General features: G+C 37.1%; 2 protein-coding genes across 13 annotated transcripts in view; both read right to left on the bottom strand.

The window, feature by feature from the left end:
* Window positions 1–2,959, bottom strand: part of MYRFL (myelin regulatory factor like) — a 116,398-nt gene extending 113,439 nt beyond the window's left edge. The window contains exon 1 of the mRNA XM_060025233.1: window positions 1,925–2,959. Coding sequence (XP_059881216.1) covers window positions 1,925–1,970 — 46 coding nt within the window. The 5' untranslated portion in view covers window positions 1,971–2,959. The remainder of the gene's footprint in view (window positions 1–1,924) is intronic.
* Window positions 2,960–4,609: 1,650 nt separating this feature from the next.
* The window catches only part of RAB3IP (RAB3A interacting protein), a 176,618-nt gene continuing 154,503 nt past the window's right edge, over window positions 4,610–26,724 (bottom strand). For 11 of the 12 annotated variants that reach the window (XM_060025216.1, XM_060025214.1, XM_060025217.1 and 8 more), the window contains 5 exons: window positions 23,034–23,162; window positions 21,670–21,782; window positions 18,116–18,215; window positions 17,692–17,761; window positions 11,570–13,497 (listed from right to left, as the gene is read on the bottom strand). In XM_060025216.1, the coding sequence (XP_059881199.1) occupies window positions 13,415–13,497; window positions 17,692–17,761; window positions 18,116–18,215; window positions 21,670–21,782; window positions 23,034–23,162 (495 nt within the window). In that variant the 3' untranslated portion in view covers window positions 11,570–13,414. Of the gene's footprint in view, window positions 5,082–11,569; window positions 13,498–17,691; window positions 17,762–18,115; window positions 18,216–21,669; window positions 21,783–23,033; window positions 23,163–26,724 lie in introns of those variants that run through there. The other variant, XR_009521228.1, reaches the window with a different exon arrangement.

Here is a 26,724-nt window from a genome sequence, read left to right as displayed (position 1 = left end):
TAGTGCTTCCATTTTTTATTTCCAAAACTTACCACCTTTTCCATTTATTCATTCAAAGATAATGTACACTGACTATTTTATTCTCTTTCCATGGAGAAATTACTCCTCCCTAGTTAAAAAGGCTTCCAAAAGAGCCAGAGTTTAGTTTGGGCTAAGAAAGATACTATAATAATAATAATAATAAAATAAATCAGATTTTGTAATCAGCTGTACAGAGGACTTGTGGAAACTATATCCCCAAAGACTTCTGAAAATAGCATAAACAAGGACAGTATAGTGACCCTATAGGTATAACAGCACTTCCAAAAAACAGAAGGTAGACCAGATGAACTTTTCAGGTCTTCTCTAGCTCTGTAAAGAAATCAATTAGACTTTGTGTATTTATAAAATCAATTGGTGGTTTCCCGAAAATAAAGCAGATATAACTGTAGCTTGGAGCTTGCTACCTACTGCTCAAATGAAAGTTACATAGGATATAAAATCAGGCAACAACAATTAAGCAACATTAGTGTGCCTACTGTGTGACCCAAGTGGACGCACTGACTTGAGCACTGTCAGAGACAGAACATGATGGGATGGATCATAGGGCTGAAATAACATAATAATTCTCTAGGTCTCATATTCCTTCTTACCCCATGTGGCAAAATCCGAGCCACAGAACCTACTGTATTGTACTAATTTCTTCTGATAGTGACCTCACTGTTTCTTTGACATAAACACTCTTTAGTGTTCGATACAATATGGTGTTGGGTCAATTCCATTCACTCTTTAAATGTCTAGTATTTGTCAGGCACTCTGCTAATCACAAGAAATGCCAAAAGCACTTTCTCCATATGCTGCTAACTGCCCTCTGGATTCTGTGAGTGAGCTGGTCTGCGCTCAATTATTCTCATACTCCCTCCTGGGAAATACCTGGAAATGTGCAAAAAGCTCTGGCAACATTTCCCTTCCCATGGAAGTCTGAGCATGACTAACTGATAAGGAACTGCAGCTGCACTAACACGCAGTCTCCCAATGGCTCCCTGAAAGGTGTCACAAGAAGGCAAGCCTTTCCTGACATTTTCAGCAGACCCACCATGAGAATCTCAACCCAACTGAATATGAGAAGGGGTACCACTATTTCAGGTTTTTAGGAAAAAAATCTTTGTAACCATGTCCTATAGTAAGCCTTCGCTTGGGGAAAATTATATTTAACCTCAAAAAAAAAATCATCATTCAATAGTTACACATTTTTAAAGTGCTGTGAAAAACAAAGAATGGAATGGGGGAAGAGGTGTTCCTTTACTGTTAGGCTGTTTTGTATTTAATTATATTAACAGAAAAACCATCTTAAGTAAACTCTTACATTTCTCCTGTGTTGTATTCAATAATTTTAGAGATAAGAAAAATCTAGTCTTATGAAACATAGGGATTAGAAAAAAAATCTAGCACAGGACAGGGACAAATTCTAATAACATAGGTATGCTGACCTCTTGATTCTTTTAACAACTAAGCTGTAAGATGGAAATCCTGAATTTTTAAAAATCACTGCCTATACCATTGATTTTTTTTTTTTTTTTTTTTTTGCGGTACGCGGGCCTCTCACTGCTGTGGCCTCTCCCGTTGTGGAGCACAGGCTCCGGACGCGCAGGCTCAGCAGCCATGGCTCACAGGCCTAGCCACTCTGTGGCATGCGGGATACCTCCCGGACCGGGGCACGAACCCGCATCCCCTGCCATCGGCAGGCGGACTCTCAACCACTGCGCCACCAGGGAAGCCCTATACCATTGATTTTTTGCTACAAACACAGCAAATAAACCTGCACTTCTGACTTCACGACAGTTAGTACAATAGTATTTCTTTCAAAGCCCAAGTGAATTCCAAAAAGGTAAGACAGTGATAGTAAGCAGTACCATTTCTCAGATGTTGGAAACGGGCTTCTTACCTTCGAAGAACTGCTGTAGGGCCTCGTTTTCGCCTACCACATCCATGGTGCCGTGGTCCTGGTAGTTACTTCCGCACAGAATGATTATCAGACCTCAGGAACTAAGTGCTGTCCTCTCAGCTCGAAGCCTACGAATGCTCTCGAAAAATGTTCATTTTCTTTTTATTGGAGTGAAGCGTATCTTCAGCCATCAAACTGTGCCCAAAAAGATGGTTAAGTTTTCAAATGTGATCACAAAACCAGAAGGATATGTAACCACGCAAAAGAAAAATTCATGAAGAGGGAAGTGGTAGAAAATCCATCTCCCTTTCTATAGGGAACTGTTTCTACTCTGCCTTTCGTCTTTGTTTTAAGGACCTTTGTCCTTAGTGACACATGTAATTACATAAATGGGCAATAAATACATAGCCTTATCTCCTATTTGTCCTTTTACACCAATATATTTATTTCTCTGCCTCCATCAACCAGATCGATTTAGCTACAGCCTAGCAAAGATATAGGGGGTTTTTTTTCACCTAGAGAAAGAGGGCAAATCAATATAATCACTTTCATAGATACCGAGGCTTGTGATAATGAAAAGTTAGGATTTGTTAAATATTTCCAAATCTACTCGCAGTGAAAAAAAAATTCCTTGATACGCACCTCGTCCATTTCCTCCAGTTTATTTTCTTTGAAAGTAGAAAGCATAAAGTATGAGAAGTCCCTCTAATGAGCAATAAAACTGCGTTTCTGATTTAGTAATTCTTACAACCAACTATGTGGTTCACTCCTAGCTGGTTTTACTCCTAAATAGAAAGGTATACCCAAATAAATGTTTTGTTTTCACCATTTAGCTATTAACTTATCTAATAATATACTAAAAGGAATACAGTTAGGAAATCAAACTAGTCCTTTCAGCTCCTTCCTGTTTCCTTTTTCCCCAACTTTTTATTTTGAAAGTTTTTAACCTATAGAAGAACTCAAAGAATAGTACCATGAAATACCCTATACTCTTCATCTAGATTTACTAATTGCTAATATTTTCTCACTTTTGCTTTTTGTCTCCCTCTCTCTCCCTCTCTCTCTCTCTCTCTCTCTCTCTCTCTCTCTATATATATATATACATATATCTCCTTGTCATTTTTGGTTGGTTGGTTTTTATAACATTGACACTTGTTTAACAGTCCTGGAGCACTGTCTTATATAATGTCCCACATTCTGCATTTGTCAGATTATTTCATTTTTGTTAGAATTGGTATGGGTGATGTGGTATACTTCCCAATAAGTATTTTAAAACTTCACACATAGAAACTGTTTAAACAAAAAAATTAATTTTATCCTGGGGAAAAAAAGAGGCTTAGAATCCTATTTTGAAAGATATATTGGACCCCAGATCTTTAAGGACAAGTCATTAAGTTGTTTCAAGAAATAGATTTTCTATTTGTTTCAGTTCAACTTGTGCTAAACTCTCTGCTGGGTGCAGGAAATAAAAAGATGTGTAAATTATGGTCCCTGCCCTCCATAGGCTCAAATGTAGGGCATGAGAAAAATACAAGGAACTATAACTCTGATAAGAGCTGGGGAAAAAGGCAGACTCTGATAAGAGCTGGGGAAAACATCCCAAGAAAACAGAGGAAGGAAAGGTTAATTTCATCTGGGAAGATCTGGAAAGGTATCATAAAGAGCTGGGATTTGAAGAGACTTAAACAATGGACATGTTTTTAAAAACATGAGCAATGGCTTGGAGGGGAGAAAGCCCAGGTACAGCGACTGGAGTTACGGTGTATGGATGGTGGAGTGAGAAAAAAAGATGAGAAGTAGGCTGAAGAAGGGTTTGGGTAGCTTTTGAATGTTAGGCTAAATCTGAATTTGATTCCATGCATATTCATTCTAAGCATATCTATTGATATTTTCTATTTGGGTAGTTGTGATGCATGATATAATTAAGTCTAATTTAGAAAGAAGCTGTGTTAGAGTGTGTTGATTGGGGCAGTAACTAAATTTACACCATCTGAGAAGCTACTGCGAATCCAGATAGGCAGTAACAAAGCCTGAAGATGCTATAGAACCAAGAAGAGTTGGCTACCAACTGGATATGGGGAGCAAGGGAGAAATCAAATGTGATTTTTTAAAAGGACTTCCATGCCTTTAGGTGCAGTATGAATTAAGATGTCTAAAACATGTAGCCTATGTTTTAGCTGGAAGCTCCCAGCCAAGTTTTCTGGAGGCTGTTGGAAGTTAAGTCACTATACTATATCCTCTGCCAGATGATGATTCTGGATTCTATCCAACAGTTCACCCAGAGACTTCACATAGGCAGCAGCAGAGTAATGAGTGATAGGAAAGAAATTAGATTCCATTTAATAAGCTGAGAGACAAAGGTGAGAATTGGAGTCCCAATCTCAAATAATTATAGGACCAGGCGGGTAAGTGAGTAAAATGGGTCAAAATAAGCAAAAAAACAACCATGAGAGCATATTTATAACCGACAACTGACCCTTAGCTGTGACTCCGTCAGGGAGACACTTAGGGGTGGTGGAGCAGAGAGCAAACCAGAGTACCTGCCCTAAGGGTAGAGCCGCCCAACAGGTGGAGTGTCACTCGGCTTCCTCCACATGCTGCCACTCAAGGATATGGACTCAAGGTTCTTGAAAGGGCCAACTTTAAAAGAGAAGCTGGAAATGCAGATTTTAATTTTAAATCTCATTTTTAAATGTTGCAACGAATATGTTTAAAAACAAAACAAACAGAACAATACACCAAAACATTGTCAAGGACAAATAGCACACGTATGAAAGGGCAATTCAGCCTTCAGTTTGCAACATCTGGGTTGGAGGCTAAGTTATAACAACCAACAGGGTTTGAGGAAAGCAAAGAGAATTTGGAAGAAAGATGTTGGAAGGGCTAGAAAATACCTCTGTATTAATTAATGAGTCCAGAGCACACAGCTGAGCACAATGCAGCTGGAGGCAACTGGGATTTAAGTGGAAGTTTCTCCCTCACAGTAAATAACAAATATTACCCATATTTCCTTGATTCTGGTCTTTACATCTCCAATGGTCTAAGATTTTCCGGTTCTACTGGGCATCCCATTTTGCACAAATTCAATGGAGACTCATCCTCTTGAATAGCAATCTAACGTAGTTGTCATTTGGATTTGTTTTGGTATTGACATTTCCTAAGAACATCAATAGATAAATAGATCAAAGCTGAGCAGCTGTGGTTAAATCTGGGGATGTAATGATGGGAACCTTGTCTCTCTTAAGACTGTCCCTGAGACTGATAGCTCCAGAATTCCCGTATTCATATCACAGTCCTTCCTCTTGAACTCAGAGTGTTTGTGGGCTTGTACTTCCTTGACAGCAGCCTTTGGCAAGGGTTTCTATTCTTTAGCAAGCTTCCTCCTCTTCTCTGATATTTTTTTCATTTTACATAGGTTCATGCATTGTTTTCCAAGCTGATTTTTATTATTTCTCTGTTAACAATTATCACTGTGGAAACTTAATGAGTTTGGGTTGAGTTTGGGTTTATGGATTTATTTTTCCTTTTTTTTTGGCCACACCATGCAGCATGCAGGATCTTAGTTCCCTGACCAGGGATCAAACATGCACCCCCTGCAGTGGAAGTGCGGAGTCTTAATCACTGGACCAGGGAAGTCCCTGAATTTATTTTTCTAAGAAGCCATGAGAGGACATTAAGTAGGAAGTGACATTCTGATTTTTGTTTTTAAAAGGATCATGTTGGGTGCTGTCAGTGATTGTAGAAGGGCAGGAGTGGAAGCAAGGACACCAAGTAAGAGATTATTGCAGGAGTCCAGGTGAAAGATGATGATGGCTTGGACTGAGTGGACGTAGTGGACACGGAGAGGAGTGGATGGATCCAAGATATGTTTTGGAGAGAGTTGACGGGACTTGCTGACGGATTGGACTGGGGTGGTGGTGACAGAAATGGAGAAATCAAGAATAAGCCCTAGATTGTTGCTTAAGCAGCTGGGCAGGTATTCAGCCATGTTAGATTTGAGATGCCCATTTGAAATCCAAGTGGAGTGACTTTATAGGCAAATGGATACAAGAGTCTGGAGCTAGGGAAGGATTAATGCCAGGGTTGGAGATGCACAGTTATGAGCAATGGTTACATAAAGTTTTTAAGACCGTAAGCCTAAATGAGATGATCTAAAGAATACTGAAAGAGAAAGGGGCCCAGGGCAAAAATCTGGGGATTCCAGTATTTAAAAGCTGTGCTGAGAAACAGCCAGCTAGAGCTTGACCACAGCTGTCACAGAAAGCTCCCAATTTCCAACCATGACTTAGAAAGACCTACACAGTCGGGCCCTGCTTAACCTTCCAATTTTCTCTTCCTACCACCAACTGCACACCAGCTCTTCTTGCCGTTTTTTGTTTCTTCCTCAGGGGTTTACACCAGCTTTAAAATGCTCTCCCTACTCTCCTCCCTTCTCAAGAATGGATCTCCTCAGAGCCCTGCCTAAAAATGCCAAGTCCTAAATGTGGCCTTTCCTCACCACCTAATCTGAAGTAGTCATTCATTCCCTCTAGCCATTATCCCATTTTAATTATATAGAGAGAACGTGTCCCATCTTTTAACATTTGTCTTTTTGTCCATTTCTCACTACACTGAGAGCTCCATGAAAACTCGGACCTTGCCTGTCTTGCTCACTGCTGCTCCTGTAACACCTACAACAGCTCCTGACACATATAAGACTCTCAAATATGTGTGAATGAAAGAATGAATGGATTTAGTGTGGAGGAATTCTCTTTCTAGAAGTTCTACAAATTGTAGATATTACTGGGTCTTTATTTGCCCACACATCAAAGACAAGAAACTTAGCATCTCCTAAGATGGTACTGCATCCCATGAGGAAAACAAAAAAGTATTTTCTAGCACAAACGTTAAATACAAATACATATTCATACTGCTTTGGACTGTTTTAAACATTGTGCCTTATAGGAAAGAAAAAAAATCTATGTAGGGAAAAACAGTGAAGAAAATCTTTGAAAATAAAAGCTTCTGAATAAAAGCAGACCCGTTTTAGACTCTGAGTGCACAAAACAAAAAAACACAGGATTTACATGGTGGTGTGGAAGTGGGTAGGTTGGTGGTTGCAACTTCTTTCCAGGACTGAACAAACCTTTGTTCTTTCAGTGTAGATGCTTAGTCAAAGGCTGTGGGTTTTCAGAGCTGGGAGAGATGCTTGGAGAATGCTGGATCCAGCTTTATGGAGGAGGTCAGAGAGGAGTGGCCACCTGCCTAACCTCTCAGGTTTGGGGGAACCAAGCCTGGACCAGAATGTATGTCTTCTGAGCAACTCCCAATCCAGAGTTCTCTCCACTGGGCCAGGCTCTCTCCCCAGCTCTGAACTTACTTACAGAAATGTATCAAAGTCTTTCCCTCTTTTTTTCAGAATTGGTAATCAGGGCAATTAAATTCTTTACAGAAATACTCTCAAGAATCTAAATTGTTAGTCAGCACCCTAACTCTACCCTCTCCTCCACCTAGTCATTCCAACTAGCTCCTCTGTAGCCAGTCTTTTTCGTAGGCTTTTCCTCTCTCTGTCATAGCTCAGGGCCCGGTGCCGTACTTCTCCTACTCCAAAGTATCCCTAAGGCTCTCGTCTGATCTCATGGCTAACTACTCCCAAACTCATCTGCTGGCCTGACCATATCATTGAATTTAGACTTGTATATCCAATACCTACTTAACATTTCCACTTTGATGCTTAACGGGCATCTCAAACAATGTGTCAGACACTAAATTCTTGTCTCTATTCCACTATGTGTAATATGCCCCATCCCAGGTTTGCTCATCTCAGTAAATTGCAGCAAGAGCTAAAGCCAAAAGCCTAGGATTCAGAACCGACTTCTCTTTCCTTTCCTTCTTACAATTCATCAACAGGTCCTGTTATCCCTTTTAGGTTTTGGAATTCAGGTTTATATAATTGGATTAGTCACAATCCTTGGTGTGTAACACCCCACCATCGTGGTCTGTGCATGATTCTATTAATTCATTTGTTCATGCATTTACTTTAAATGACAAATGAACCCATCATCCAATCCAGGGACTAGAACATTAACAATGATTTACTCACATATTTGCTGCTCTCAGTTCTCTCTCCTTATCTCCCCCTCATCCAGAGGTAACCCTATCCTGAACTTTATTACCATCTTGTGTTTTTTATTAATAGTTTTGTCTCATATACACAGATGCCTAAACAATTGTTTTAGTTTTTGAACTTCATGAGAAAAGTATTATGCCATGTGTAGCCTTCTGAGTGTTTTACTTTTTCATTCAATTTATGTTGCTATGTTCCATGTGAGCACACAATACTTTACCCTCCTGTAGATGGACTTTGGGTTTTTCCCAGGACATTATTATATATGTATTCTGGGACACTTTGTCCAAGTATTTCTCGAGTATGTGCCTAAAAGTGGAATTGCTAGGCTATGGGCAACTAATGTTCAACTTTTCAAATGAATGGTTTTTCAGTAGTAGATACACATTAACATTCCCATTAGCAATATATGAGTAATCCTGTTGACTGAAATTCTCTTCAAAACTTGACTGTGTTGCATTTTTTAACTTTTGCTAGTTGGATAAATTTAAACATATCACTGAGGTCTTGACTTAGTTTATCTGATTATTAACAGAAATGAAAACCTCTTAATATGTGTTTGGCCCATATGTGCTTCCAATTCTGCAAAGGACCTGTTTCAGTCTTTCGGCCGTTTTTCTGTTGTTTTTTTTTCTTATGGATTTGTAGAATTTCTGTATATATTCTTAATATTAATCGATTATTGGTTATGAGTTTTGCAAATTTCTTCTTACAGTTTACAGTTTGGCTTTAATATGTCTAAATTAATAATTTATAACAAAGCACTATTTTCTTTTACATTTATTTATCTTTCATGGTCTCTTTTGCTTCCAGTTTAAGAAGTCCTTCTTAAAGCAGGATCACGAAGATATTCACCTACGTTTTTGAAATATGTTTCACCTATAGTTTTAACTATATTTTCTACATCAAAATTTCTAAAGTTTCAGGACACTTAAAACAGTTGTTTTTATGTATGGTGTGAAGAAGAGATCCAATTCTGTATATTCCTCTTTTTTTGTCAGCTCTGCTTAATAGTCCTATCATTGATCTACCATGCCTTCTCTGTCAATGTGAAATTTACACCTATGCATGGGTCTGCATTGGGGCTCTCTATTCTATTCCACTGGCCATTTTTCCTGTTTCTGCACTCACATCACACTCTTAAGTACTTCAGCCTTATAAGAAGTCCTTCTCACAGGACAAATTATCCCTCCTTTCTTTTTCTTCAAAAGTGCCTTGGTCATTCTTCATCCTTCACCGCGTCACATAAATTTCATTTTGTCAATTCAAGGAGAAATGTTGGGATTTAGTTTGGAGATGCACTGAATCTATGTATCAACTTGGAGAGAATTAACATCTTTCATATTGTCTTTCTATCCATGAACACAGGATCAATCTAGTCCTCCTTACTGTCTTTTAGTGAAGTTATTTAACTTTCTGTACACAGGTCTGTGTACAGATTACACAGTAATCTAACCAAATCTAATCTTTGGTTAGATTACTTAGCACTTTAGAATTATGTTTGCAATTGTTTGGTCTTAAAAAGTCTATTTTCTAATTGTTTGAGGTCGGTGTATGTAAGTATAATTCACAATTATATACTGATCCCTTATTTAGCCACCTAATAATTTGATGGAAGATTTTTTAAATTTCCTATGTAGATAATCACATCATAAGCAAATAATGACAGTTTACTTTCTCCTTTCCAATATCTTTATCTTCCTCATGATGCTGCACTAACATTTATAGTACAATTCTGAATAAAAGTGAAGACAGTGGTCATCTTTATTCTGTTGTTCATTTCAAAGAGAATGTTTCTAATGTTTTCTCTCTTAGGGTGATGTTTATTATAGGATGCTTGAAGATACCCTTTACCAAGCTGAGAAGTACCCTTTCATCTACAGATTACTAAAAGTTATTAATTAATGAGTATTTTTATCAAATGTTTTTCTCCATCTATTGAGCAGATGGTTTTTCACTTTTATTCTGTAAATGCAGCAAATATTTATAAATTTTCTAATATACCATCTTTGTATTCCTGGAATAAACACCACTTGCTCAGTATATTACATTCAGTTTGCCTTTGCATATATATTCACGACAAAACGGGCCTATAATTTTCCTTTTTTGTATTGCCCCCATCTAGTTTTACTATCAGTTATATTGGTTTTTGATGTAGGAGACATTCTGTTCTCCAGAATATATCTAAGATTAGAATACCCATAAAGTTTGGTAAAACCACCTATGCCTAGAGTTTTCTTCACAGGATTTCTAACTACTTCCTTTCCTTTAATAGTAGTAGTACTGCTCAGGCTTCTGACGTCTTCTTAACCAAAATATAACACATTTTTTCTAGGAATTTTCCCTTTTGCCTAAATTTTGAAACTTATTGCCATGTTGTTCATAACATCCATTAGTATGTGCAGTGACATAGGCCTTTTCATTCCCAGTATGGGTTATTTGTGCATTTTCTCTTTCTCCAGGATAAACTTGCCAGAAATTTTTGTCTATTTTGTTCATCTTTTCAAAGACTCAATAGCTTTGATGATCTTCTACTGCATTCTTGTTTTCTGTTTCTGCTCTTATCTCCTTCATCTTGTTCTCCTATAACTTAATTGGACACTCAGCTCATTTTAAAAATATAAATAAGGATTTAAAGCTATAAACTTTTCCTTGAAGCACTTTCTCTGTATCCTTGTAAGTTCTGATATTCATTATTAGTCAGCTCTTAGTATTTTTAAATTTCTCCATTTTTATTATTTCTATTTTCTCATTAAGTCTTCTTGGTGCACTCAATTTTTAGTATTATGTAAAACCCAACTCTATGTCTAATAATATTTTTGTCCTATCATGTTCTTTTCTGATAACAGTATAACCACTCTAGCTTTCTTTTGGTATTTTCCTGGCATCTTTTTTCCATTCTTTTATTCCAACATTTCCATGTCCTTATGCTTTGTTATCATATACTTTAATCCAACTTGACTATATTTTTACTTACTTTTTATTTCCGTATCATATTCTTTCTCTACTTGGTCTCTTCACTTTTAACTGATTATCTCCATTTTTCATCTAACAAGAACTTTAATATATCCCCATGCTCTCTGGTCTTCTCCCATTCCCATTGTGTTGATATTGTAAAGAATTTTAGTTCTAGATTGTTATGGATCTACCTGAAGTTTTAAAATTTTCTTTAGCCTTACTTTTTTATTCTTTTAAAGTTATCAACAAACTTTCTCTACGTATCTGATCACTTTTCTTCCCAAATCTCAAAGCATCTCCTGGATTTGTTTCTCTTTTAGTTTTAGTATTTTCTCCAAAAGTGTTTTTTTTTTTTTTTTAATTTATTTATTTATTGGCCATGCCATGCGGCATGCAGGATCCTAGTTCCCTGACCAGGGATCGAACCTGTGCCCCCTGCATTGGGAGCATGGAGTCTTAACCACTGGACTACCAGGGAAGCTCCCCCAATTTTTTTTTTTTCCAGCTGCGTTGGGTCTTTGTTGCTGTGCACAGGCTTTCTCTAGTTGCAGTGAGTGGGGACTACTCTTCGTTGCGGTGCACTGGCTTCTCATTGCAGTGGCTTCTCTTGTGGAGCACAGGCTCTAGGTGCATGGGCTTCAGTAGTTGCATCACACAGGCTCATTAGTTGCGGCATGCGGGCTCTAGGGCATGCAGGCTTCAGTAGTTGTGGCACGTGGGCTCAGGAGTTGTGGCTCGCAGATTCTAGAGCACAGGCTCAGTAGTTGTACACAGTCTAAGCTGCTCCGTGGCATGTGGGATCTTCCCAGACCAGGGCTCAAACCCCAGTCCCCTGTAATGGCAGGCAGATTCTTCACCAGTGTGCCAGCAGGGAAGTCCCCCCAAAGTGTTTTTAATTTGCATCTTTGTGTGGAAAATCTTCTGAAGCTTTGAAAGTCTGAGCACATGTTTATTATGCCCTCACATGAACTATCAAGACATAAAATTCTAGTTTCAAATTTCTTTTCATGTTCAATTTCATATTCTTGAGCTGGGCATGGTAATGATGGTTTCTACCATACCATTCTCAAATATCCTTTTGTCTGTGCGCTTCCATCCATCCTGGTGACTGAGTCTTCTATATGTAAGGTTGACCAAACCTTTGAGACAGGACTGAAAGTAATACCACCTTCAGAACACCAGTTCTCTCACACACATCTGCTGTGAATATAAACTGGTTCAACTTTTCTAGATGGCAATTTGGCAATGCAGATCAAATATTTTAAAACACACATGTACCTTGCTTGACCCAACAATTTTACTTCTAGGCATCTACATGAAGGAAATAAGCCAACAATGTTCCAAGAAGTATACAAAAGGATCCTCATCACAGCATTATGACATGAAAAAGAAATTTAAAACAAACTAATCTCCAAACACAATTAGTTAACATCCTATCATCAAAACCTTACATTGATCCAGATTTGTAGAATTTTTAAGCAAAAAAAAAAGAAAGTCTACTTTTTGTTTCAGAAATGTACACACATAGGTAGAAAATATCTGAAAGTCTATTCTTCAAAAATATTGAGTAGCTTTCTCTAGATGGAGGGACTAAAGTGGTTTCTCATTTCTTCGTTTTGCTTTTCCACACCATTTGTTTTACAATTTGAAACTGACAGATCGAGTGGCTCTGTGATCAGTGTATCCTTTGCAAGTATCACTCTTTCAACCCACACCCTTTCCAACTCCCCTGAGCACACATCAAACTCCTAATTTATCTTTATACCCTTTCAATGATTACTACAGTGCTCAATGTATGTAAAGTATAAATACACTACATCAAGATGTTCAAGAATGCATCTCTAGAATAAAATGTGATTGTCCTCTATTAATCACCATAATAAAGGGATTCTTAAAGTTACAGAGAACAGAATGAATAAAAGTAACTTTCTTTTCAGAAGAAATCTTTCTTTAAATAAAATGTTTTTTTCAATCCTAACATATAAAACAGACAAAAATAGAGTCATTGTAGGTGGGGGGGAAGGAAGCTGATCCTGTTCACTTACCCTTCTTGTCTTTTGCAGGCTGCTATGAAGTTTGAAAACTACAATTCAATATATTCAGCTGACCCTATATATCATGTCAGAGCTAGAAGAGAAAGCAAAAATACACTCAATCTAATATTTATTTATTTAGCTTTTTTTTTTTGCAACTATAAATTACAATCACTAGTACACCTGTAATTCTTTATAGTGTGTTCAACTAAATAAGCAAACACAGCATAGGTCAGTTTAAAAGAAATCATAGTACTTTTCAGTGTAATTTGCAAAAGAGGGAAAAAGTCTCGGACCCACTCCTTGAAAGGAAATAAATATCAAGTAACCATAAAAATATTCAGTCATTTTCCAGGTCTTCAGGGAGGTTCATGCATGGTCCCAGGCAGAGCATCACAGTTCCTCTTTGAAATATCCCAGCTTTGCCAATGACATCTCTTTTCTCAACTGCATAACTTCCCAAAACATTTGATCAACTATACAAACAGAAAAGAGAAACACATAAATCATAAACTATTATCTTAATTATTTTTAATCTGTTTCACTGAAAATTTAAGATTAGCTGAAATGCCAGTTGGGCATCTCCTAATGATGTACCTAATGCTTAGACATGCTATCACTGCTTCACACTAACTTCTCCATGTACTTGTGAGCATCCCAGTTTTATGAATAAATAAGCAGTATTTACCAATTTTGCTACAACGATTTGTTAGATACATCAATGACTGACTACCATTTTAGCCCAAAAGAAGGTAGGCATCTCAATGTCCTGAGTAACTGGCAATGCTGCTGCCTTCTTGAGTAACTACACTCAATGCTCAATTACACAAGAGTTGTTATCTAACTTATGCATCTTCTTGCTATAGTTTGCTGTATCTTGGCCATTTTTCCCTTTTCATTAAAACCAACAGAGTAAACAGGAAAAAAAAGGAAAACAAGAGACAGTCCAGAGAACTTAGTAACATTCTTTGTGAGTAATAATAGGGAAAGATTCTGTGTATGGCTCAATTAGAAATAAAAATAAATGCAGAGGATGAACTGTAAATTTCAATTATCTGTGCTTCTGAAAGTCCCTCTATAAGTGGGAAGAAATTTGCTCTATGTTTTAGATAATAAAAGGTCTCTCTCTGACATATGATCAGATTAGATTGATTTAGATCAGTGGTTCTCAACCTGGGAGAATGTGTCCCCAGGTGTGCATTTGGCAATGTCTGGATATATTTTTCATTACTAGCATCTAGTGAGTAAAGCCCAGGGATGCTATTAAACATCCTACAATGCACAAGACAGCCTCCCACAACAAAGAATTATCCAGTTTAAAATAATAATAGTACCAAGGCTGAGAAACCCTGCTTTATATTTAACTGCCTTAAATCCTTTTTAGCACAAGGCACAGATAATAAACAGATTGTAAAATTAACAATAATTTACTACAAACCCACTCAGTATACAATGTGTAACAAATGCTGTGAAGTGAAAGGGTAAGAGGAACCAGACAAGATATCACTTTTATCACCATCACCACAACCACTCATGATCCCTTCTTCCTGTTTTCACAAAGTAGAGTACCTTTCATTCTTCCCTACAAAAACTTCTTTTTTCTTTTCTTTTTTTTTTATTCAAACAGAAAGTCACAAAAATTATAATCATCCTCATCAGTTCACTCAGTCCCATGTAATTTTTTTTTCCATCTTGACCTTTTGTTAGCACTTTGATGAATTCATCAGTTTTCCATTAGAGTTCTGAAAATGCTCATTCATTCAGTTCAGCAGTATAGTCAGTTACCAGAAACCTGAACTTGTCAGAGTCTTTTCCATGAATTCATTGAAGATGAAACCCTTTTATAGGAACATTTTTGCAAAAGCATCAGAGTACACCCAGAACTGTCTGTAAATGACAAAAGACTTAAAAATGACCATGGTTAAAGATCTGATGAAAGTTCATAATAATGCAATTGACAAGGAAATTTAGTTGTTTCTGAGACATACATTTTAAAGTAATAACTAGAATTATGACTTATAACATTATAGCAGCACATATAAGATTTTTAGAAATTTCATGTAATGTCTGAAACATTTATATTAACATATTTCCATACAAATAACCCAAAGAAAGTTTAGTATTAGTTGTTTTTTTATACTGCAGGTTCTTATTAGTCATCAATATAATACACATCAGTATATACATGTCAATCCCAATCGCCCAATTCAGCACACCACCATCCCCACCCCACCGTGGTTTTCCCCCCTTGGTGTCCATACATTTGTTCTCTACATCTGTGTCTCAACTTATGCCCTGCAAACCAGTTCATCTGTACCATTCTTCTAGGTTCCACATCCATGTGTTAATATACGATATTTGTTTTTCTCTTTCTGACTTACTTCACTCTGTATGACAGTCTCTAGATCCATCCATGTCTCAACAAATGACTCAATTTTGTTCCTTTTTATGGCTGAGTAATATTCCATTGTATATACGTACAACATCTTCTTTAACCATTCGTCTGTCAATGGGCATTTAGGTTGCTTCCATGACTTGGCTATTGTAAATAGTGCTGCAATGAACATTGGGGTGCATGTGTCTTTTTGAATTATGGTTTCCTCTAGGTATATGCCCAATAGTGGGATTGTTGGATCATATGGTAATTCTATTTTTAGTTTTTTAAGGAACCTCCATACTGTTCTCCATAGTGGCTGTACCAATTTACATTCCTACCAACAGTGCAAGAGGGTTCCCTTTTCTCCACACCCTCTCCAGCATTCGTTGTTTGTAGATGTTCTGATGATGCCCATTCTAAGTGGTGTGAGGTGATACCTCACTGTAGTTTTGATTTGCATTTCTCTAATGATTAATGATGTTGAGCATTCTTTCATGTGTTTGTTGGCAATCTGTATATCTTCTTTGGAGAAATGTCTATTTAGGTCTTCTGCCCGTTTTTGGATTGGGTTGTTTGTTTCTTTAATATTGGGCTGCATGAGCTGTTTAAATATTTTGGAGATTAATCCTTTGTCTGTTGATTAGTTTGCAAATATTTTCTCCCATTCTGAGGGTTGTCTTTTGGTCTTGTTTATGGTTTCCTTTGCTGTGCAAAAGCTTTGAAGTTTCATTAGGTCCCATTTGTTTATTTTTGTTTTTATTTCCATTACTCTAGGAGGTGGATCATAAAAGATCTTGCTGTGGTTTATGTCAAAGAGTGTTCTTCCTATGTTTCCCTCTAAGAGTTTTATAGTGTCCAGTCTTACATTTAGGTCTCGAATCCATTTTGAGTTTATTTTTGTGTGTGGTGTTAGGGAGTGCTCTAATTTCATTCTTTTACATAAAACTTCTTTTTTTAACAAGGAGAAAAAATATGCTTGACAACTTAACACAAATCATCTGTTCTTCAGCTTAAATCATATTATCTACCAATAGGTATTAAAAAAGATTTAAATTTTATTAAAGTCATAAAAAGTACTGTATAGTTTAAAGACTGCTTTTATGCTCTGTGGCCTTTTGAAATTCAACGTTAATTAGAGACAGGTTTCATCCCTTTTCTTTTATGCATTAAAACCTAATTATATGGGATTATAAATAAATGACTATTTTCAACGTACTAGAGCTTGAAAACGCTAAACTAAGTTTTTATCAACACGACTGATTTTTCCAAAGAATTAAGATTCACTGGTTTACATGACAGAAAGATAGTAGACATCTACTAGTTTTTAAGTATAAGAAAATTTTCAATGTTTAGAAAAATAAAAACAGGAAAATTTCCCACAACTTCAAATACAAAATTGGCATGGACTTGTCCCTAGCCTAGTATCTGCTATTTCTGTTTTAAAACAATGATACATATTTAAAGAAAAAACACAAAACAAAACACTGCTTTTGAGCTGTCAGGCCATATTAGTTTCTATGCCTGGTATTTAAGACATTCGGCTATAAAACCATAAGTAATCATGAAAGACTACATTACAAATGCCATGAAAGACCACATTAAAAAATATCCAGCAGAGTCCTGGGCTGACTATCCTGGATATATCATCCGCATGTCTCAGCTGATTTAGAACACAGTCATCTTTATTCCACTCAGAATTATGCTCAGGACTGCTTTATTAACTTACACATGAAAGTAGAAAATACAGAAAAAAATTTATTGTTAGTGCCTTGTGGGTTCCAGTAATTAAAATAAATCTGGGGAATTCCCTGGTGGTCCAGTGGTTAGGACTCTGCACTTCCACTGCAGGGGACATGGGTTTGATCCCTGGTCAGGGAACTAAGATCCCACATGCCACGTGGCATGGCCAAAAATAAAAAATCTATTAAAAAATAAATAAAATAAAATAAAATAAATCTGACCATGTCTAGAGCTTGTTCATTTTTATTTCTTAAGGAGTAAATTCAATGGGCTTTATGCTCCTCTCACACTTACCATCTGGTTTATCATATACCCCTTAAAAGTTAAAACTGATCCTGCTTAAAATTAGAGTAAAATGAGGCAAATATAAGGATTAAATACAACATGTTTAAAAGATGCATTTGTTCCCAAATTCTTCACACATTTTATTAGACCTACAAAAGAGATTCAATATAAATGTACCAATGATAAAGCTGACTTGCGCTTACTATTATGTTCCATACTTTTTACTGAATTTCACGCAAATATTTTATAATGAATTAAGAACACTCACCATCCTGCTGTTTCACAAGTCCCTGTTGAATATATCGAATATACGTGAAAAAGTTACATACAGAAGTGATCTATGCCAAAAAGAAAAAAAAATGTTAAACAGTCAAATATCTCACATCAAAGCAAACTTTATTAAAACTTGTGGTTAATGAGGAGCAACTAAGCCCGTGCGCCACAACTACTGAGCCTGCGCTCTAGAGCCCTTGAGCCACAACTACTGAGCCCACGAGCAACAACTACTGCAGCCTGCGTGCCCAGAGCCCATGCTCTGCAACAAGAGAAGCCACCACAACTAGAAGCCCGCGCAGCACAACGAAGAGTAGCCCCCACTCGCCACAACTAGAGAAAGCCCAGCAACAAAGACCCAATGCAGCCAAAAATAAATTAATTAATTAAACAAAGAAATTTGTGGTTAAATTACTTACCCTGTATCTGCAAAAAGGAGAAATATAATAATAATTGCTTGAGTCCCCTAATTTAATTCTGTGTTTACAGGACTTACTCTGACCTGTGAGAGCACATTTTCTGTAAAACAAGGATAAATTTTAGTTTTTTAAATTAAAAGCATTTTGCCCCTACCTTCTGGACAAGTTGTATATTCATTAAGACAACTAGTATCTGAGAACCGACCATGTACCAGGCACTTTGTGATGCTGGGCTATAATGATGAAAAAGACAAAAGCCCTGCCCTTTGGGGCTTACATTCTAGTATAAGCTTACAGGCATAGCTTTAACCATGGTTCTAGAAATAGAAGCTAAATGTGTTCATATATGTCCTGGGGCAAATTTACAAATGAGTAATCAGCTGCAGGGCAGCTCTCAGCTTTCCATTGTGACTTCAACTTCTCTCTCAGTTGAAAAAAACTTAAAAGTGACTGCTTAGGTCTCAAAACATGTTATTGACAGCTTTGCAGGAGAAGAGCTTCCAGATGGGATACTTTTTGGTGTGTTGGGTTGGTATATATGCATTTAACGTGGCACCTAGGCCTAAGAAGTACAAAGGAATAAGCTACCATACAAATACACTGTATCTTAACAATTACACAAAGGGTACACTACTTTTAGACATACCAACCTTTCTCTTTGCATACTACAACATGTAAAATTTGGTATGAGGGCTTTCTGGCTGCGATTAGGCTGAAAGCCTCTTTTTTTTTTTTTTTTTTGCCACACCACTTGGCATGTGGAATCTCAGTTCCCTGACCAGGGATTGAACCTGCACTCCCTGCACTGGAAGTGCAGGGTCTTAACCACTGGACTGCCAGGGAAGTCCCCCTGAAAGCCTCTTGAGAACAGTAAATGTATTTTATTCATCTTTAAATGCCTGGCACCAAGCATGGCCTGGCACACAGCAGACATTCAATGACTGTTGGTTAACTGGCAGGCCACCCGTCACTCCACTGCTCAACAGGATCAGGCTGGACTCACAGCAGCCCAGGTGTCAACCTCCTAAATTAGAAGCTTGACTGAAGATGGCTATCATTCCTTGTCAATGCAAAATTAGTGTAGCTCTAAGTAAAATAAAGTGGCCAATAGCATTTTATACAACATTATAAATTATATAATAAAGAAAAATATATTAAATGAACGTTAATTTTCAGCTATACTTACCAGAAATATGATACAAATGTGCCTCCATATTAAGCAAACACACGGAGAATGTGCATTTAAAAGGGTAATTTTGGAAGTGGCCATTCAAATCACAAAAGAATTCTTACCTTTTCAAAGAGATTTAGCCTCATTGCTCCTTTATTAGAAAATTCCTTTAATGATCTATAACAATATTTAAAAGCACTAACTACTAGCTTGGGGAGGATAGACAATCAAGAAATTTAAGGCACAAGTGGTAAGTCTTTGGAACTATACTATTTTAAGCACAATTTACACAAGAGAAAAAAGTAACCATCAAACTGATAAAAATCACCTTTTGGAAGCAGACATACCTGTTTGTCTACTATTTTTCTAATTTTGAAAGGACTCAGGTAAAGTGGTTTTAAGTATCAACTTTTAAAATAATAAAAAAGTGTTTAAGTTATCTCATTTCTAAAGCCAGTATATTTTTATTTGAGCCAGGATTCAACACTAAGTCTTCTGACCTCTAATTCCAATGTTTTTTTTAACATGCCACACTACCTCAGTATCCCTTAACAGCTCTAGTCCCAAGATTTCAAATCCTTGCTTGCCATTTTCACTTAGGGATGTCAACGTGTCTAAATCTAGACCTATCATCTTGTTTCCAAAACCAGAGCCCTTCCTATTGATTTCCAAAAGCTCACAGTATCCCTCTAATCAGTCACCTCTAATTCCTTTTTTTCACATCTTCCCTCTCCATACACTCACCATCCTCTGAACACAGTTTTCTTGTTCCTTTATTCAGTCATATGTACTGTTCCTTATCTCCCCAATTCCACCCATGCTTCAAAAGCCCAGATCAAATCAAATCCCAAGAACAGTCCCTGATCACCACCAGTAGAATGATCTTGCCTTCCACAAAATTCCCCGAGCACTGTGCCATTCGTTTAGTGTTTATCTTGATAACCTCATCCACAAGAGCCATACTTCACGCTTCATAAAAGAGGACAACGTCTTCTTTAGTATTCTCCACACAATATGCACCACAAACACCTTGGTTTCTGGCCCCATTCCCACAAGAACAACAATATTCTTAACGATGTAAATTATTCTCTAAACCTAATCTGTATAATTATTTTACTAAAATACTGTAAAAATCTAACTGAGACTCTGATTTGTTATCATTTGATATTTTCACATGTTTAATGTGTGATATATAATGCAAGTATAAATTTAAAATCCTACAGTAAAAACTGCTATATTTAAAATAAGGTATAACATAGAAACTAAAAGTACAAAAAGTATTAATGACCAGGATAAAAATACCCAGGTGTTTGTTGAAGGATAGAATTTAGGAATGAAAATCTCTTTCCCAAAATTCAGAGGCCACCATACTACAGGTGTGGCATGGGGGAGTGTCAAACAGGACATAACTCTAGGTAGACGTGTGGCTCACAGAGCAAATACAGGATTAAGTTACCCAAATACCAACACTGTGTGACGCTGCTGAGAATGTGACGTGCGTAACAGGAAACAAGAACTACACAACTCCTACGACTGGCTTTAACAGACCTAGTAGTTAATCTCAACCAGCTATTTCCTCCTCTGCCTTCAAAATGGCCTGATGGGATTCAATTATTGCCTGCTGTGAGCTCTCTCGGGCTCTTCGGTCCCCTATACCGATTAGTTCTTCACCACCAACTAAGCAGCTTCCTCAAAATCTTTTGAAGTCACTTTTTAAACAGCTGTGGCAAACGTTTTATGTACTGTTGGTTTCAGTCTTTCCTCCTCCCAGGACCAGTTGGAAGACAGTTTGCCCTGCTACGAAGTGTGGGAGTCACCCCTGAAGGTATAAAACTGCCAAATATCTCTCACATATGGGAGACAGAGCTGTTTACTTACCAAAGTGAGAAAGTTTTATAGCGAGAGTAGTAAAGGATAGGACTAACCAAGCCTTCTGGTACCCTGTTTTCATGCTTGGTAAGACTTGGTCTAATTCACTGTCTTCTCAAACTATTTTTGATGGCAAGCCTCAAAAAGAAATAATTTACACAAAAGCCCAGAACACACAGCTGTACATATAAGTATAACAAACAAAAATTCTGCTTATGACCCACTAAAGAGATTTCATAATCAACTAATGGATTATACCATGCGGTTTTTAAAGAAGTTTCTAACACCTGATCTACCTGGATCCCACATATACGTTTGTAATTAAAAGGGCTCTCCACTGATGCTGAATTTGAAATCCCCACACTGCCCAGGGATTGGTCTTTGGGCTGCACAGACTTTAAATAGAAAACTGACAAGAGATTTAACATTTAAAACCAGAAAATATTAAATAACTACAACACATAAAATTTTAAAAGCTCAGTATCTTCCCTAAGACATGGTTTTGAAAACATACTTTGGTCCTCCACATTCAACTGCAGACGCTTTCACAAATCGAATAGGTTGTAGTCCCACTGGTTCAATGCTTAGAGTATTGTTTTCCACAGCCTCCAGAACAGCCGAAGCCAACTTCAAAAAAAACAAAGAAGTATTAGATGCTATGCTGGCAGGAAAATATAAAAATTCTATTCTATAATAAACTGGTTTTTAAAAATTATTTCTCCCAAGGTCCACTAGATTTGCCTTAGCTAATGAAAAACAAGGAACCCACATAATCTCGGTTTGCATTCTTTTATAATTCAAACATTGTTATGAAAGGCAATTCAGTTATAGCTAAATAACTTTTCTTATTATCTAGAAGGAGATTAAAGACATTAATTCCACGCCACCCCTTACCCACAATTAACATCCACTGGTTACGTCACTTCAAAATGAACATCCCAAGGCTTTATTTTGCTAACTTTATGCATTATTTTTTCCTATTGGTCATTCACAACACAGCAATATGTGTTCATTATAGCTATATATTTACTGATCATGTATTTATGTGCACAAGAGTCTACAAAAGTATTAACTGAGTTATCAAATATTAAATGCCCAGATGGAGACGGTAGTAACTGATAAACAATTGATGAAATAGACAAATTTCATTCTGGCAAGATTACTCATACTCAACAACAGCCTACCTAAAACCAGAGCCACAATGACTGACATATCTACATATCAAAAGCATTTTACTGTTCATCTTAACTTTTCCTTACAAGCAGTGTTATATAATTAAATCCTCTAAAGACTTAACAAAAGACTCTTAGGATTAACTTTCTTAAACACTGATTAACAGGATATTTGTAGACAAACTTTCCACATGTAAGAACAAATTAAAATTATGACCTTACATTTGTATACTGCCATGTAGTATTTTTTAAAAAATTTTTCTATCTACTTAATTCACTTCATTTTTTCTTAACAATCCTGTGACACAGGCAAGGAAGGCATTTTTTTCCCGTTTTAAAGATGAAGAAACTAAATAGGACTTCTTTTTAATCACATACAGATAAACCCAACAAACACTTTAGAGTGTACATAACTTCCCTTGCACTGAACCTTGGACTAAAAATTAAGTCCTACCCCCTTACATATTTAATACTTCACTCCAATGCAACACACTGCAGCATAAGTGATCCTCTGCTCAAATAAGGAAAGGGGTTCAGTAAGTGAATGCCAAGAAATTATTACGATCCTAATATGGAATGGAGAAAATGGTAAAATATGACACTTTATAACTTATTTATGTAAGAGATATTAAAATATGTAACATGACTTAGTAAAAGGTATAGGAACAACTCTAATGCATTTCTGTTAAAATGTGTTTTTAATTACCTCACTTTTTGAGAAGGTTAAACATGGAAAAATATCTTCCTGATAGATTTTGTCTAAGAAAGGACATGTTCTGTCCATTATGGGCTCATCCTTCCAAGATCTGAATTCATTATACAGGGATAAGTCAGCCTGACAAAAGAAAACACAAAATCACTTTTTAAAAAGTACAAACATAAAATAACTTTATAAAACTGAAACCTAATTTAAATATTACTGAAAAAGAAATACTCTTTATTTAAAATAATAATTGAACCATTCTTGATTAGTTATAATACACAGTAGTAATTTTTCTTTTTTTTTAACTGAAGTATAGTTGATTTACAATATTGTGTTAATTTCAGGTATATAGCAAAGTGATTCAGTTATACATATATTTTTCAGATTCTTTTCTATTATAGGTTATTACAAGATACTGAATATAGCTATACAGTAAATTCTTGTTTATTTTATATATAGTAATATATATAATATATATATATAGCTATACAGTATAATATATATAGCTATACAGTATAATAATATATAGCTATACAGTAAATTCTTGTTGTTTATTTTATATATAGTAATGTATGTCTGCTAATCCCATACTCCTAGTTTATCCCTCCCCCGTCCTTTCCCCTTTGGTAACCATAAGTTTGTTTTCTACGTCTGTGAGTCTGTTTCTGTTTTGTAAATAAATTCATTTGCATCTTTTTTTAGATTCCACATATAAGTGATATCATATTTGTCTTTCTCTTTCTAACTTACTTCACTTAGTATGATAATCTCTAGGTCCATCCATGTTGCTACAAATGGCAATAGTTCATTCTTTTTTATGGCTGAGTAATATTCCATTGCAGCAATTTTTCTTTTCTTCTTCTTTTTTTTTTTGCGGTACACGGGCCTCTCACTGTTGTGGCCTCTCCCGTTGCAGAGCACAGGCTCCGGACACGCAGGCTCAGCGGCCATGGCTCACGGGCCCAGCTGCTCCGCAGCATGTGGGATCCTCCCAGACCGGGGCACGAACCCGTGTCCCCTGCATCGGCAGGCGGACTCTCAACCACTGCGCCACCAGGGAAGCCCCGCAATTTTTCTTTTAAAAAAACTATCCAAACTCCCAAATGACTAGCTGGCGCTTTTCAATGTATCCACTATGGTGTCCAAGGACACTACTATTATCCACCTCGCCAAAAAAAAATAATAGTAATGTTGGAGCTCCCCTTAAGATACAAGTGCAGGGCTTCCCTGGTGGCGCAGTGGTTGAGAGTCCGCCTGCCGATGAAGGGGACACGGATTCACGCCCCGGGCCAGGAAGATCCCACATGCCGCGGAGCGACTGGGCCCGTGAGCCTTGGCTGCTGAGCCTGTGCTCCGCAACGGGAGAGGCCACAACAGTGAGAGGCCTGCGTACCGCAAAAAAAAAATTAAAAAAAAAAAAAGATACAAGTGCACACTGTTCTTAATATAAAAGATGATAAGTCTTTTGTGAAAATAATCAAAAAGTAATTTGGAGACAAGTTAATTAAATAAAGTGTTTGAGGGGCTTCCCTGGTGGCACAGTGGTTAAGAATCCACCTGCCAATGCAGGGGACATGGGTTCAAGCCCTGGTCCGGGAAGATCCCACGTGCCGCGGAGCAACTAAGCCCGTGCGCCACAACTACTGAGCCTGTGCGCCTAGAGCCCATGCTTCGCAACGAGAAGCCACCGCAATGAGAAGTCTGCATGCCACAACGAAGAGCAGCCTCCTCTCGCTACAACTCTAGAAAGCCCGCGCAGCAACCAAGACCCAACGCACACAAAAATAAATTAATTAAATAATTTAAAAAAAAGAATTTAAAAATAACATGTTTGAATAAACAGAGACTGACTAAACCGTGAAACCTCGTTTGGGGTCAAAAGTGACACCAATTCTTCTGCTATTACCTTAAGGCATTTCCAAAAGAATTTCCAAAATATTTACTGTATAAGCTGCAAGACTAAAAGCAGCACACACATAGCCTCCTAAATAGACTATCTTAAAATATAACATTTATTTAGATTGTTTTGGCATTTCAACATCCAGTATCTACCATCTGAATTATCTGTAATAATCCAGGCTGGCACCCACCTTCCTATTCACTCTTCCAGTTGTCCTTTCTCTATCCATCCAATTTAATAAATTTTCCCAAGTATTCTTCTCTACAGATTCCCTCAGCCCAGCTCAATACTACCTGTCAACATACAAAGCTACATCCACCCACAGCCACCCAAACACAGAGTAGTGTCTCTCACTCGCCTGGCACTCTAAGCCAGAAGCACTGGATACGCTATGAATGAAGCACTGACTGCAGCTATGGCCTCTAGCACAGCTCAATCAGATGTGCAGGGAGTCTACACAAAAGTAACAAAAGGCTGACTGTACCCCAGGTTTCCTACAGACTTTCCTTTAAGGTGTATAATGGCAATCTCAATGTGAATATTTTTCATCCCAATCCATAAATTCCTTGAATCAAAGCTAAAGGTGAAAGGATAAAAATATTAGCAGATAAGTAATACTTACATTTTCAAATTCACTTTCTTTGTAAAGTCTACCCTTTGATGGATATAAAGCTCAAAGTAGGTGAGTAGTGTTCTAAGGAAAGATTCTAGTTTAAAGGCAGTAATTAATTTATTAAGAGCTGACTCTGTCAGGAACTACAGTAAGCACTTCACAAACATTTAATCCTAAAAGCTGAGCAAGATAAATATTATAATCTCCATTTATTGATAAGGAGACTAGGGTTTAGAGAAATAAAATAACTTGACCAAGGTTACAGAGCAAGAAACCAGTAAAAGTTGACATCTGAGTGACGTGATCTCAAAGCCTTGCCTCATTACATGTGTGTGCATGCATGCACGTGTGTTTTAAATGCTTTCAGAAGATACGTTATGACCAAATGCCCCCATCACATTTTCTGCAGAAACATGGATATGTTTCATTTTCCTTCCAATTGTTAGACTGTTTTCTAAGACTTATACAAGTCAAATTTATGTGTTTCCGCTGTCTAATGAAACTATTTGACAAGTTTTTCACATGTATCAGAAAACAGGATGTATGTGGAAAGCAAAAAGTTATATGCTGCCTATTCATATTTTAAGGTATCTTGTAAATTAAAAACAAAACTTTAAAATTTTCCATGAGAAAATATTTAAATTTTCTTAGTGTAGACAATAGGGAAAAAAGGTACATAATTACACACACTGAGAAACCATAGCAAAAATACAAGTTGTACCAAGCAATGAAAAATGCTATCTAGGGCTTCCCTGGTGATGCAGTGGTTAAGAATCCGCCTGCCAATGCAGGGGACACAGGTTCAATCCCTGGTCTGGGAAGATCCCACATGCCGTGGAGCAACTAAGCCCGTGCACCACAACTACTGGGCCTGCGCTCTAGAGCCCACGTGCTACAACTACTGAAGCCCACACGCCTAGAGCCTGTGCTCCACAACAACAGAAGCCACCACAATGAGAAGGCTGAGCACCACAATGAAAAGCAGCCCCTGCCTGCTGCAACTAGAGAAAGCCTGCGCACAGCAACTAAGACCCAACGCAGCCAAAAAAAAAATACTATCTAAATTGAAAGAAATCAGAATTAAAGTTATGACTAAAAAAGCTTCTTAAATATTTAATAGAAACCAATGTGAATTTCAGATTTTGTCACATTCAGATTTGACCAAGTACTGAACTTCTCTC

The sequence above is a fragment of the Delphinus delphis genome, chromosome 11 (genome assembly GCF_949987515.2).
Source record: "Delphinus delphis chromosome 11, mDelDel1.2, whole genome shotgun sequence".
Lineage (NCBI taxonomy): Eukaryota > Metazoa > Chordata > Mammalia > Artiodactyla > Delphinidae > Delphinus > Delphinus delphis.
This window is presented reverse-complemented; position numbering and strand designations above follow the sequence as displayed.